Below are 15,187 nucleotides of genomic sequence, written 5' to 3'. Positions count from 1 at the left end.
AAAGAAAAAGAAGGAAAGAGATATGATTGTTTAATAAGAAAAATTGTAACACTCTAAGCATAGTGTGAGTTAAAAAATATTCGCAGCTGCCCCTTAAAACACCTTTTTTCTTCATTTGTATGAACAACCCAAATAAAAGGGATAACCTTAAATCTCTAGAAATACTGTACTCATTTCTTGGTATAATGTTGATAAATTCTTTTTTTTTTTAATGTTGATAAATTCTAATGCATCCAGAGAATGATTACCAGAATGGAAAAGACACTTGAAATCACATTATAAGAGGAATGACAGAAGAATCTGGGGCTATTTAGCCTGAAGGGTATATTTAGGTATGGTTTGAGTAATCATTACAAATAATTGGAGGGTTATCTTTAGAAGAGGGAAATGTAGATAAGGGCAGGGGGCACCATTTAATATTTCTTGAACCCTTGCTAAATAACTACATCTTGCACTGTGCTAGACATTTTATATTTATTGTTCCACTTATTTACTGTAACCTTACATGATACGGATTTTTTTTTTTTGTAGTGAAACCGAGGTTCGAAAAGGTAATTAGCCTAAGATCAGTGAGCCAGTAAGTGTCCAAAGATTCAAATGCTGGTCTGACTTCAAAGGCCATTTTGGATACAAAACTACAGAGAGACAGATTTGGGTGCATATTATGAAGAATTTTCTAAAAATATAATGGATTGTCTCATGAGTAGTATGTTTCTTGTCATTGGAGGTGTGTAAGGAGAAGCTGGATAATCACTTGGCAGTGGTTCTGTGTCTGGTGTTGGGGTATGAATTATTGAATTTGAGGTTGGTCTTTTTTAATCCTGTAATTGTAAGAGGGCAGAAGAAGGCTGTTCATTTGCTCTTGAGCATGTGTTGTGCTATTAAGCATGTGTTGTGTATGGAGATGTCGGGAAAACAGAAAAGCCTAATAAGGACATTGTGCCTGGCCTTTACTGGTTTACAGTTGTTGCTTTACTATGTGAAGAGACATTAAGGGGCCCTTTTTTTTTTCTTTTTATTAACATGCATTATTTCAGGGGTACAGGTCTCTGATTCATCAGTCTTACACAATTCACAGGCTCACCATAGCACATACCCTCCCAGCCACCCCATCCCTCCCACCCCCCTCCACTCCAGCAACCCTCAGTTTGTTTCCTGAGATTAAGAGTCTTATGGTTCGTCTCCTCCTCCGGTTTCGTCTTGTTTCATTTTTCCCTCCCTTCCCCTATGATCCTCTGCCTTGTTTCTCAAATTCCTCCTATCAGTGAGATCATATGATAATTGTCTTTCTCTGATTGACTTAATTTGCTTAGCATAATACCCTCTAGTGCCATCCATGTCATTGCAAATGGCAGGATTTCATTTTTTGATGGCTGCATAATATTCCATTGTGTATATATATATAATATATATATATATATATACACACCACATCTTCTTTATCTAATGGGCTCTTATTCCTCTCAGAATCTTCATTTATACTCTGTTGAGCTTCCCTTCTCTTCAGAAGAGTGTGGTCTTCAATCAGCAATAGTCAAAATTAGCACTTAAAGTTGGTATTATTAGGGGCGCCTGGGTGGCTCAGATGGTTAAGCGTCTGCCTTCGGCTCAGGTCATGATCCCAGCGTCCTGGGATCGAGCCCTGCATCGGGCTCCCTGCTCCGCGGGAGGCCTGCTTCTCCCTCTCCCACTCCCCCTACTTGTGTTCCCTCTCTCGCTGTGTCTCTCTCTGTCAAATAAATAAATAAATAAATAAATAAAAAAGTTGGTATTATTAAAGTTGGTCCTTGAGATAGCCTTTAAGGGGCTGGGAGTTTGGAATGATTATGACTAGACTGGTCTATAGCCTGCAAAGGGGACCAAATAATGCCTCCATTATAGTTGACAAAGTTTGCCTAAAGAAGGGATAGAGTAATTAAAAAAGAAAAAAAGTGTATGTAAAGTGAAGGCATGCCTTCATTTGCTAAGTGCTCACTTGGAATATTGTTTTTAGTCTGATAAGTAATCAGTAAAAATAGATCAGGAGGGAGCCTAGATAACTAAATATTTGAAATGGAAGGGCTTTGGGCTTCTGTATGAGAAAGGATTAAAAAAAACTTTTCAAACTGGAGAAGACATGATCAAAGTGTTAATACATGGATGGGGTAAATAATACTGATTTAGTCACCAATTTAGGAATTGGATAATGCTTTAAAGAGGTAATTTTAGGGTAAGTAAAAGAAGTACAGATGATTTCAGATTTCTTACCACCAGTATGTAGCATAGGTAGAGATAAGAAAATACTGATTTGAGAAAAGTTTTAGGGGGCGCCAGGGTGGCTCAGTTGGTTAAGTATCTGACTCTTGATTTTGCCTCAGGTCACGATTGAACCCCAACGTTGGGCTCTGCCCTGAGCATGGAGCCTGCTTAAATTAAGATTCTCTCTCCCTTTTCCTCTACCTCCCTTCCCCTCCTTGTGCACACTCACTCTCTCTCTCTACAAACAAACAAACCCCAAAACTTTTAATATTGGGGGCATAGGGGTGGTAAAAATATTGTTTGAAAAGATATCACTAATATATTAGATTTATATTTGGAAACAACCCTAGGATTTTTTTCTTTTTTTATTTAAACAGAAGGGATAAAAAATTTTTAAGTTCAGGAAAAGGGGACATAATATAAAGATTAGAGAAATATCAAGGTAGATAAACTCATGAATGGCATATTCACCGAGTGGGAATTAGGAAAATACAAAGGGAATAGGATATGTTCTCTGCCGTGAAGTTGAGATAATTGTATCTTCCCCTAAGTACCATGTTGCTTGCATTTAATAGCTTCTAGCTTCTGAAGAATGACTTAAGTCTTGAACTGTTCCATTTAGGAAATAAAATTAAATAATAATATATTAATATCAGATATTTTTGAGGGATTTTTAAAAATTGGTCCTATAATCCATTTCTTTGTGAGAAGACCAATTTGAAAAATAGTCATATTTTTTAACATTGTATTCAAGATAGTGGTTATCCACGATGGGAAGGGAGGTAGATATATTCAGCTGATTGGTAGTGTTTTATTTATTAAACTGGGTGGTGAGTTAATGACTGTTTATACTGTTCTTCATACCTTATTGTAGGCCTTAAATATTATATAGTAAAATAATTTCCCAACTTTTTATTATGTGAAATATTCAATTACATATGCCCTTCACCTAGATTCAGCAGTTTTTAACATTTTGCCATTTGGGATTTTATCTCCGTATGTGTATATCTATATTTATATACATTTTTTTCCCCTGAACTGTGAAAGTAACTTGTACACACTGTAACAATCCATCCCTAAATATCCCAGCTTTCCTAAGAATAAGGATATTCTTTTCACATAAACATTACCATTATCATAATGGTACCTAAGACAATAAATAGTTCTGTTACATAATATAATATCCTGTCTGTATTTAAATTTCTCCAGTTGTCCCTAAGATGTCTTTTATAGCAGTTTTTATCTGTTATAAAATAAAGACTCAAGTAATGCCTTTGGTTGTTGTCTCTCTTTAGTCTTAATCTAAAATCTTCCACTTTTTTTATACTAACTTTTTGAAGAGTCTTGGCCAATGTAGTTTTCTTCTGCACATTTACCTTCACCAGCTGATTTCTAAGGATCAACTGAGATGACTTATTTCTTGAAGTTTATTGTTGTCTCATTGTTTTTAGAGTAAAACTTGTTTAAACTTTAAATATGTGTTCCGAATTAAGTTTTCAGGTGTGATTTAGAGCTCTTTTCCTGCATTGTTGTCCAGTTATATTTAGTAGCTTAATGATGATAATGCACATTTGGTTGTTGAGTTTCACTTAGGCAGAGTCTCATTTGTTAAGGTTGTTAATAGAGTGTTTGGTTACATAGTGTACAATCAGAGTGATTCATTTCAAACTTAGTGGCATGTAATGAATATCTGCTTGACCATAGAAAAGACTCAGCATAAGCAATTCAAATGAAATTCCACCTATTGAATTAGTATTTGCAGAGGACTGAATTTATTTGTTGAATTTGACAGTAGTGTAAGAGAATAGTCGTCCCATGGTTGCTTTACATATTTAAATCAGCTCTTTTCTTTAAGCCATGATGTAATTTTTTTATTGGCAGGGCACAGGACTGTTATATTTTTCTAATAGTCTTTATAGTAAAGAGAAATTGGTGAGTCTTTTAAAATAGTCATAAAGAGATGTAACTTTCTTAAAATGATTAAGTTTTAAAGGTAAAACATTTGTGCTTTTAGTCTGTTTGTAGGAGGAAAAAACCTTTCATTTAATAGATTTTTTTGGTGTGTGTATATGGATCGTATGTGGAAGTCATTTCTGAAGTGAAATAAGAGAGATGCCCAGTAGCTAGTTGTAAATACAGATTTTTGTCTTAATAGAAGTTGAATAAGTAAACGAGAGAGCTATTTTCATTTTCAAAGTAATTCTCATACATAGTCCATATACTTATATTAAAACTGCCTCCTAGGAGTACTCAGAGATACACAGTACTCTGTAAAAGCCCTGGAAGGCTTGCATTTTTGAGGGTTACTTGTTCATCAATAGAGATGGTACCTTGTATAAATTTAAGCTGTCAAGTGTAGTGCTTTCCCATGTCAGGCTCCCTCCTCGCAGGGAACTGCTTCTCCCTCTCCTCCCTGCTCTGCTCTCTCTATCTGTCTGTCTCTCAAATAAACAAATAAAATCTTTAAAAAAAAAAAAAGAGCTTCAAATTATAGTGGGACTAGATAACCAATTAAACAAGGACAAAAGAGGATATAAATAAAGTTTACAATCTTTATATTAAACATTTTAAATTGGGACTTTTTGTTCATTTGGACTACTTGAGATTTTTATTTTATGGAGGTGAAACTATGAAATTATGAATATAAAATATAATTCCAGTCATAGCATACTCTGTATCTGCTGAATTTGTTTCTGAGATTTTATTGAAGTTGAAATAAGTTATTAACTTAATGTTGTACTTCTTTTTAAGAGAGAATGCTCCCTTTTGAGAAATCAAATTTTTCATGCCAAACATTTAATTGATTTTATTCTCAGGTCCTTTTGCTAACTTGTGAATGCAATTTGGTTTGGATTTTTTTTTTTTTTTAATGTTTGCTTTTTAATGCAGAATTGAATTTACTAAAGATGCAATTTAGACTTCTAAAGTTTTTAACTAGAAATTATTTTCTTTTGCTAGGAGGCAGGTGGAAGTCATCATAAAGTTTCTGTTTCACCTGTTGTCCATGTTCGAGGACTCTGTGAATCTGTGGTGGAAGCAGACCTTGTGGAGGCTCTGGAGAAATTTGGGACAATATGGTAAGGCTCATAGGGACTTCACGCAGATTGAAAACAGTATGGTAAAAGCCTTGATGTTTAACCATAGTACATATTGCTTGCCTGTGACTGTATTTCTTTAGAACCTCTGTATTTCTTTTAAGCCTCTTATTTTTAACCTTCTGGGATGATGCATGGATGTATTTTTGTGGATCCATGATCACCTCACACTCCTCAGCCAGGTTGTATGTAAAATAGATTATGGCATCTTTCATCTGATTTTCAAATGAGTCCATGATTCCTTGTTAAGCACTGTTTTAATGTTTGAATGAGTTGATAACACCCTTCGTCTTCAGAGTTTTAAGTAGTGGTACTTAAAAACTGATTTTTTGTTGTTTATTTTGGAATATTTAAGAATTAATAGGCAAGTAACAGTGGGTAGATTAAGGATAGGCATTATTTGCTTAGGTGTATGTTGCTGAGTTCTTATGCAGACCATGAGCAGTCAGTGTTTTATCCTAGTTTGTTTTATTTTTGTGTTTAGTATTCACTCAGGCTCCTCCTTTCTCTTCCCACAGCTGGTGTATGCTTAAGGATATTGACTTAAGTGAAAACATAATCAGAAAAGTGAATCTGCTGCCAAAAATAGACACTCAAAAATTCTTTCTAAATTATTTTTGGAGTATGCCCGGCTGTTGTTCTCTTCTTAGTATGGGTAGCCTGGAGTTGATTTTATTATTTTTTCCTTGGTGAATACGTTTGGGGTTTTGGTTATAGGCATCAGAGACACAGACTAACTCAAAATATAGAAACAGCAGAGAAATTTCAGTATATTTGCTGAGATTGATTGCTTCAATCTTACAAAAATTTATGTGGGGTTCTGAGTTTTGAAAGGATGCATAACTAGATGGTGAGAGAGTAATCAGAGATGTCCGGCAGGAATTGTTGCTTCAAAGGAATAGTAGTGTTAGGTGACACCTTCCATCATGGCATCTTTTTTTCTTTTTTTAATTTTATTTTATTTTCCTTGATGACCTTATTGAGAGGTGGATGACTTGGGAAACCTGTTATCCTCAACTTATGTACCTCAGAAACCACAGTTACATATTGTTATTGGCAATCTACACGGGCAGGAGAAAGTCCATTTCTTAAAGTGTCATTAAGATGACTGTATCACTTCTTGTCATTTCAAGTGGATATTGGAAATGAAGTTTGTCTGGAGCTTTATATATTGAAGCAGACCCTTAGACCTTATTTAGACTTGACATGTTGGCGCTAAACTAACTCTATGGGTTGCATTATCCCATGGAGTTAGAAAGAGATGGTTATTTCTGGCTTATTTTTTCTTCTGTTTTTTTATATTGGGCTTTTAAAGTTATTTCCTTAAAGTGAAGAAATACTGAAGCAATATTAGAAAACAAGTTGATAAGCAAATACTGGTGGAAACTTTAGAGAAATAATAACTGTATTGATATTTTGATGTTAATTATGACCATGACCCAGATGTTGGGCATTAAAGAAATAGGACTATTTGTTGAAGTTGGTGAGTTATTTGAATCACTTTTGAGTGGCCTGTACATTTTTAGCCTGTATACTTTTTGATATTTAGTCCATGGTAGAGTGTTTTATATATGAATGTAATTCATAATTTGCATAGTACATCATTCTACCCTCAGGATTGGTAGTTTTGTGGATGAAAAAGTCATGAAATAGGGGCTCCTGGGTGGCTCAGTCATTCAGCGTCTGCCTTCGGCTCAGGTCATGATCCCAGGGTCCTGGGATCGAGCCCCACATCGGGCTCCCCGCTCAGCAGGAAGCCTGCTTCTCCCTCTCCCACTCCCCCTGCTTGTGTTCCGTTCCCTCTCTCACTGTGTCTCTCTCTGTCAAATAAATAAAATCTTAAAAAAAAAAAAAAGTCATGAAATAATTGGAACAAATTAGTGTATAATTAAAAGTTTAATTGGCATAAATATGTGGAATAGGAGTTTTAATTGTATGAAATGCTCTTGAATAAGAGGTGGCTACTGTTGAAGCTGAAAGAACCTTGAATAGCCTCCAAAGAGGAGTTTTGCTTCAAAATGTTGCATTTATAGAACCTTTCTCTGTTTATTTCTTTAGTGGTGTGTGTGGGATTATAAAGATTATATAGAAACTGCTCATATTAAAAAGATGTGTCGCTAAGTTCAACATATAGTAAGTTTATACCTAAAAACTAAATGCGTAGGATAGAATACAGTGTTGAGAATGGTTGTGTCAGTATAATAAAATTCTATATATTTTTTGTCTTTATTCTGTAATGTATTCATGTATTAGGATCAAAAGAATGTTTAAAAATCTATACTGAGTCTCTCTTCCTCCCTTTTCCCCTTCCATTAAAGGAGAGGATGCTACGTATAATTAGCTGTATTGGTTTAAAATTTTAAAACAAAACTTTTGGGACCTAATTTGTATAATAAATCTTTTGCTGCCTCCTGTTTTCATTTAAAAATTAGTAAATGTGTTTCGAGTTATAAGTTGAAAGCACTGACCCTACCATGTCCCTTAGCCCTTTTGTTAATTTTTTTCTTTTCTTTGGTCTTCCCGTCTTCCTCAATACTAGTGCTTTTAAAGATTTCTTGTAAATTATGTGCCAGACAGTTTAGGTGCATTCTAAAATGTTTGTGACATTCTAGTTTCCCCTTCTTTATCTTCATGTAATGGCACTTCTTAACTTTTAAGTCTGTGCTTCTAGCTCACTTACTGTAGTTACAGAAGGCAGTTTTACTATGACCATGTCTATAATAGGCAAATAAAGAATTTATTTTTGAACCTTTATAATTTTCTGTGTGCCAAAGAATCAGAGGGCATTATTAACGTATTTACTTGGTAATACCATTTAGCTATTCAACCAACTTATATTTTTGTGAGAGGGGAATGTTTATTCTTCTTTCATTTCTTTAGCGTAGTCCTGATTCCAGGGTTTTCTAATTTTTGTATGCAAGACTTCAGAACTTTAGCAAGAAATTTTTAAAAGGAATGTTTTTCTCTCCTGGGATTTATATTTTGCATTCATAATTGGTAAATCTTTAATTCAAGGTCTTTTGTTTCTGTATTTTCTTTAATTTTGAACGATGTGGGTGGGGAGAGCTAACAAGCCTCATAGACCAACAAATATTGATTGAATGCCTGTTATGCATCAGCTCTGTTTCTAGATTCTGAGGATATGAAGATGAATGAGGCAAGGCAAGCAGTTTGTATGTAGTAACATAATCTTGACAACAGGATTGTCAAGTTGAAACTCTTTCAAGTTTTTTTTTTTTTTTTCCTTTCAAGTTTTATAAATGAGGAAGCTGAAATTCATAAGAAATTATGTAACTTGCCAGGTTACAAAGTGGTCTGTTTCTTATTAATAAGCCATTTGCCACTTTCTAAAGGGTCGCAGTAGCTTATTGAGAAACAGTGCTTTCACTGAGTACCTGATCTTATGTTTTTTTCTGCAGCCTTCTACTGTTATAAAACCATGATAATTGTTTTTTTAAAACATTTTTAAGGTGCTTGTTCTTGTGAACAGAGGACATGTTGTTTTTCCTGGTATGATCCATGTGCTTTGACTTCTTTCTTCCCTTCCTCCCTTCATTGCTTTATTTTTCATTTCATATACTAAAATATGTTCTTCCAGTGAGATGTGAATAACTTCACCCTCTTGCTCATAGGCAACCATGATTACTATAATCTAGTGAATATCTTTTCGTAGATTCTTTAATATTTAAAAATATTTTGGAGGAGATTATTTGTATGAAATTTGGTTGGTTTGGAGTTGCTTCTATGTATCTTTTGATTCTCTAGTTTTTAGTAAGATAAATGAAAGTATATAGTCAGTTCTTAGTTATTAGTGTGGGCACTTATTTATTTGGAAAATTTAATAGAGGTAGTAGTTTCTGTTGTTTAGGGGTCCTATCTGCTAATCTTCTGTTCAGTTTTATTTCCATTGGTTTCTATATCTAGATATTTTCTAATACTGCTTGGGAGTGGCAGCCTGAAGAATAAATGGGGCGGTGTCATTAGTAACTGATAACAGAGACTTATGCTTGAGGAGGGCAAAAAGTGGAAAACCTTTCAGTCACAGGAGGATAAGCTTTCAAATATGCATCATCTATCTGGTGTACCACAATTTATTTGGATGATTTAAGAATTGACTAACACTGGATAAATGTAGTGAAGAATACTAATCTGTGTGATTTGACACATTTTTATTAAAATCTGCTTTTCCTTGATTGAGAATAAATAATGTTAACTGAATTTATTATATTTGGGTATTCTTTCCAATCTCCCTTTCAGCTATGTTATGATGATGCCGTTTAAACGGCAGGCTCTAGTGGAATTTGAAAACATAGATAGTGCCAAAGAATGTGTGACGTTTGCTGCGGATGAACCTGTGTACATTGCTGGTCAACAGGCTTTTTTCAACTATTCTACAAGTAAAAGGATCACTCGGCCAGGAAATACTGATGATCCATCAGGAGGCAACAAAGTTCTTCTGCTATCAATTCAGAATCCTCTCTATCCAATTACAGTGGTATGCATTTTAGTATAATAAACTAAATTAAAAGTGATTTTGAAAATTGCCCCTAGAGTGACTAACCTATACTTTTCTTCACTGCCATCTAGATATTTAAAAACAGTGTTTTTTAAAAGAATTTTTAACATGAATCTTAATTTTGACTGTCATGTTTAATGAACAAAGAAATGGTGAGCACTGAAGCTAAAAAGGTCAGAAGTGCAGTTGTCACAAATAAGCACTTTTAAAAATTTGTATTATTTAGCATCAGTATTAACTGTTTCTGATAAGGAATTAGACAGACTTGTTAGAAATAATCCAAGAAATTTCTCTCACTTGCATGCCAGCACGTGTTAAGAGCATCTACTAGGTAAGGACAGAATCCCAAAGATGTATATATTATAAGTGGTTTTGAGATAACTTATTAAAAACCTGTCTGATTTACTTAAAATTTCCTGTTTCGCCCTTTAAAAAAGTGGTATTAGCAGAATTTTTACAAAGGATTCATGTCCTGAACCAATTAAGTTTTCTACTTCATAATGAGATGCTGTTTCATAATAAGCCAGTGACAAGGACACTTTATTTTTGTGATGAATAGTATATCACAGTAAGGGAAGCTTCAATTAGTATGATTTCAAGTAAGGATATATGATATTGGGACATAAAAGAAAGCATAAGATACTATTTAAATTAGATATTTACCTCTGTAATATTTCTAGACTTATTAATAAGCAGTATTAATTAGTATTAATTACAGTATTTGATGTTTGGGAAGAAAGAATGTACCTAATCTAGTACAAGTATTCTGATTTGTTTATGGTTGTATCCCTAGAACCTAATGGTGCCGCTGTGTAATTGTAGGTGCTCAAGAAATTTCTTGATAGTTGAAGAATTGTTCTTAAGTAGGTATTTAAGTTCTCTCTTATTTAATTCAGAGATCTTGTTTGCTGACATCTAACATTGTATAAATGATCTTCCCAGAATCTTTTCTCTATATAGTCGTTGTCCCTTGAAAAATGAATACCAAGTTACTACTGTTACTACTTCTTAATAAACATTTATTACTATAATTCAAGGGATTATAAAACAATCTGGAGTCACATTTGGAAAACAAAACATAAATTAATTGATTATAGTTTCGGTTTACTTACTGTATATTGTCAGACATTATTTTAGGTACCTTTTAAAATAAGAATCAAGGATTTATTTAGGAGATAAAATAGGTAGCAGTCCTTTTGAAATGTTTCATTTTAACTTCTCTAATGTTGGATATACTGTATGGGTGAGGAAATAACTTTAGAAGTGTAACAGTTTTTAAAAGTTTAATTAGTAAAAGTTTAATTAGTAATGAATAGAAATGATGTCTTGAGGTTTTTTTTTTTTTTTTTAAGTTGAAAAAAGCGGGGTGTAATTTTCTTGTTTTTCCAAATATAAAATGTGAAGAAATCTTGTTTTCTTTCCTTCATAGGATGTTTTATACACTGTATGCAACCCTGTTGGAAAAGTACAACGTATTGTTATATTCAAGAGAAATGGGATACAAGCAATGGTTGAATATCCTTTACTTATAAATTTTTTTATTGATGTATAAGATTTCTGTGTAATATGGTCTTATTTTTTCCTGCTTAATCATATCCTGACAAGTGGTATTTATTCTCAGTTCTTCCCCAAAGATCTACTTGTTTTAGATTTAAAAAATGAAACTGCAGTACCCACAGATAAGAATAACTTGCTACCTAAGAACATTCCAGTACTTCATCTCACAGTATGCTTTGTCTTTTTAATGGGGAAAAAATAACATTATTTGATAATATGTACATTTATACCTTTTTATTTTATTTTTTAAAATTTTCTTATTATGTTCAGTTAGCCAACATACAGTACATCATTAGTTTTTGATGTAGTGTTCAACGATTCATTAGTTGCATATAACACCCAGTGCTCATTTATACCTTTTTAAAATGTATCCCAAATGGACTATTCTGACTCTCTCCTTAAAATAGGTAGTTTGGAAGTACTAAAACTTTGTAGAGTCAGTAATACAAAACTCTTCTTCCCTTTTTTGGTTGAATTTTTCAAATGGTCATGGTTTATGTAAAAACTTTTTTGTTACATTTAATTGTTGAGTAAAAAGAGCAAGTTGCAAAATAGTATGTATTGTATAATCCCATGTAAAAATATAACTATCCCCCAACCTGTGTGTACATGTGTATGCATAAAAAAGGTGGGGGCTATACAGCAAACTCTTAATAGTGCTGACTTCAAGCAAGGTGTTTTTGTCCCTTTTTTTTTTTTTTAACCACTTTGGTGGTTTGATTTTTTTAAACAACTATAGACCCAAGTAATTTTTTAAAACCAATAAAATGAAGATAGTTAAATGATTATAAAACTCTGCCTTCTCAGAAATATATAAAAATCAAATATTTGTTTTATATAGTTTTTTTGTGACGTTTTTCCTCCTTTAAGAGTAAAATATTTCCTGTTTCAAGATAGCAAACTGTCGTTTACCAGGGAATGGGACCATGCTCCATTTCCCCTCTTCTTTTCAATTTATAAAGTACTTTTGATTATTTAGAAGGATTAATGTAGATAGTTTGGTTTATTATGTTTTCTTTGGTACCCTGGATCTTAAAAATGAATTTGCCTAAAATTCATCTAGAAATTTTATTGGTAAAACATTTCTAGAAGGGAGAATTATGTTTATTTTCAGTCCTTTTCTTAGGCAGTGAATAATGATTAAATATTGGACACCTTAAACCAAATTTCCTTAATAGAGCTTATGTTTGAATCAGTCCTTTGTGCCCAGAAAGCTAAAGCAGCACTCAATGGAGCAGATATATATGCTGGATGTTGCACACTAAAAATCGAATATGCAAGGGTAAATATTTTTTCAACACTTTGCCAAAGAAATATTTATGCTTTGGATATATAATTTGAGCTTACTTTCTTTTTAATCTTAACAGCCAACTCGTCTAAATGTTATTAGGAATGACAATGACAGTTGGGACTACACTAAACCGTATTTGGGAAGACGAGGTAAGTATTTTATGCATTTTAGAATGTACTTAAATCTGCTGACAAATTTTTACATACAGTTAGATTCCTTTTTCCGGAGGTGAGCTAGTTCATTCAAAAGAAAACCTTGTTGGTGAATGCTTTTGTTGCAAAAGGCCATGTAATGCTGGAAAATAACCTTGAAATTAGTGCCCCCTACTGGTATGTACTGAGTTATTTATATTTAGTTCAACAAGGAGCCCACACATACAGGCACGCCCGCAGTTCAAGGACTTGCATTTCTCCAAGCAGCTCTCTCTCTTTGGAGGAGAGGAAACTGATTCAGAATATTCCTTACAAACTGCAAACTTGCACACTGCTTCTCTATGGAAAGGACTTTTCCCCCAAGCTGGACGAGGCATTAAGAAGGATAGAGGACTCCAGCAGGCTGACTCTACACTTCATCATGCACAACATCGGCATCAGCAAAAAGCCCTCTGAAAAACTCAGACTTGCAATTCACCTTGACTGCATACTGCATGCACCATCACCCCAAGTTTTTAAAGGAGGACACTTAACAGTACTTCAGACTTGCATGGGATGAACACCATGATAGACTGTGCCCATTTATTCAAGTTGTATGTGTTAATATTGGTCTGATTTCCCTTAAGGTTTCAGTTGTAGAATTTAAGACTTTTCACTAACGGGTACTAGACTTTATTTACAATGTTGTAAATCCTCATGCCCATTAATGTAACTGTTTTCAGCTTAGATTTAAACTGTTAATTGGCAAATAACCAGGGCCAATTTATCTATAGGTCTTGAGAACTGCTAATGCTCAACCAATCCACACAGATATTAAAGATAAGAGGATTAGAAAGGTGCACATTTGCTGCACTTAAATTTACTCTCTTGGGGTTTTTTTCCTTAACTGTGGACATTGAACAGATTAACGTAATGATGAAAAGTTGCATTATATGTAAAAGATGGTTTCTGTGTGGTTTGATTTTTTGTAAAGTGGCTGTTTATAAGTTGTTACTTTTTGTAACGATTTAAGGTTATCACTCATGTTAATTTGTGTAACTAGAAATTTCGACATTTCAAATGTAGGTGAAAGTAACATGTCTGTTCAAGGTAGACTATATTTAAACTTGATAAATCTTAAAATAAGAGCATTTCATTTGAGATGCATTTTCACCTATAACTTATAAATGCTAGATTTCATGAGCATAGATTTGACTGATAAAATTGTTCAACTAACTGTGTGGCAATTCTGGAATATACAAATTAAAATGTGGATCTTGTAAAAACAAGGGGGCTGCAGTATTGGCTACACCTCAACTACAATATCAGTGTTTGAACCACGTGTTGAAAAAACTCACCAAGATGAGCATATCTGTAAAAGTCCATAAAGTAGGAAAAATTTTTATGGCATCCAAAATATCTTGGGCAGTAGGGACTCAGTAGTGCATGTACTCTTGCCAAAAGAGAAAATGAAGGACAATGTGATGATCCTTTGCATGTTCCAGTATTTAGAACTTTGGCTGATTGGCCCCTTTAATTCTCAATTCTTAGGAAATCATCTTGCCTTATGCATGGGGTTGCAGAGGTTTGTATTGTGATGCAGCTTTGGCTGGACCCCACATTTTTCCCTATTTACAAATCTGTTTGGCATAGGCTTGGTACAGTTGAATACAGTATTGGAAAACAAAGCCTTAGTACTCAAACAACAGAACAAGTGGTTGATGAGAAATCTCTCACTTCTGTCAAATTACAGTCTGTTATTGAATACTTTTTTTTTTTTTTAACTCATTTGAAACAGTGAGTTTTGGTTACATTTCTCTTAATGTCTCTCTCTTTTTTTCTCTTAATATCTCTTAAAACATTTGTAGATGTGCTTCTTATTTTAATAGTGTTTACATCTGTTCTTTTAGGTCTAAAGTTTCCACAGAGCCAGCTTAGTTTTTCATACAAGGAATTACAATCAGAAAAGGTTAGAAACGTGTGAGGTAGATATTTAAATACTGAAATATAAAGAAGTAAAGCAGAAGTTTAGTTGGTTTTCAAGGGAAAAACATTCTTGCTTTCTAATTCCTGATATTTGTCTGGCAAGACTAGCAGTTTCTGTTCTTGTTTTTGTAGTGACTTCATCTTCCACTCAAGTTGATACTGAATTGTAACTTTTTCTACCAAAAAGAACTCTGTAATAAATATAACCTCATTTTTAAAAGTCCCTTTTCAGCCCAAATTACATTTTAGTGCAAAAAGTTCTTAACCTGGACTCCAGAGAATCATTCCAGAAATGTTAAACAAAAACTTGTGTATGTGTGCATCTTTTTGGGGAGAAGGTGTACAGTTTCCATCAGATTTCAGATGAATTCAT

At 33.7% G+C, this 15,187-nt stretch overlaps 1 protein-coding gene across 3 annotated transcripts in view; it reads left to right on the top strand.

Moving 5' to 3' along the window:
- HNRNPLL (heterogeneous nuclear ribonucleoprotein L like) overlaps positions 1-15,187 on the top strand; it is a 36,584-nt gene that overhangs the window by 6,157 nt on the left and 15,240 nt on the right. For all 3 annotated transcript variants that reach the window (XM_078056204.1, XM_078056203.1, XM_078056205.1), the window contains 5 exons: positions 5,197-5,315; positions 9,591-9,828; positions 11,279-11,359; positions 12,587-12,688; positions 12,774-12,846. In XM_078056204.1, the coding sequence (XP_077912330.1) occupies positions 5,197-5,315; positions 9,591-9,828; positions 11,279-11,359; positions 12,587-12,688; positions 12,774-12,846 (613 nt within the window). The remainder of the gene's footprint in view (positions 1-5,196; positions 5,316-9,590; positions 9,829-11,278; positions 11,360-12,586; positions 12,689-12,773; positions 12,847-15,187) is intronic.

The sequence above is a fragment of the Halichoerus grypus genome, chromosome 10, assembly GCF_964656455.1.
Source record: "Halichoerus grypus chromosome 10, mHalGry1.hap1.1, whole genome shotgun sequence".
NCBI lineage: Eukaryota > Metazoa > Chordata > Mammalia > Carnivora > Phocidae > Halichoerus > Halichoerus grypus.
The sequence above is the reverse complement of the archived record's forward strand: the minus strand, read 5'-3'. Positions and strand labels throughout refer to the sequence as shown.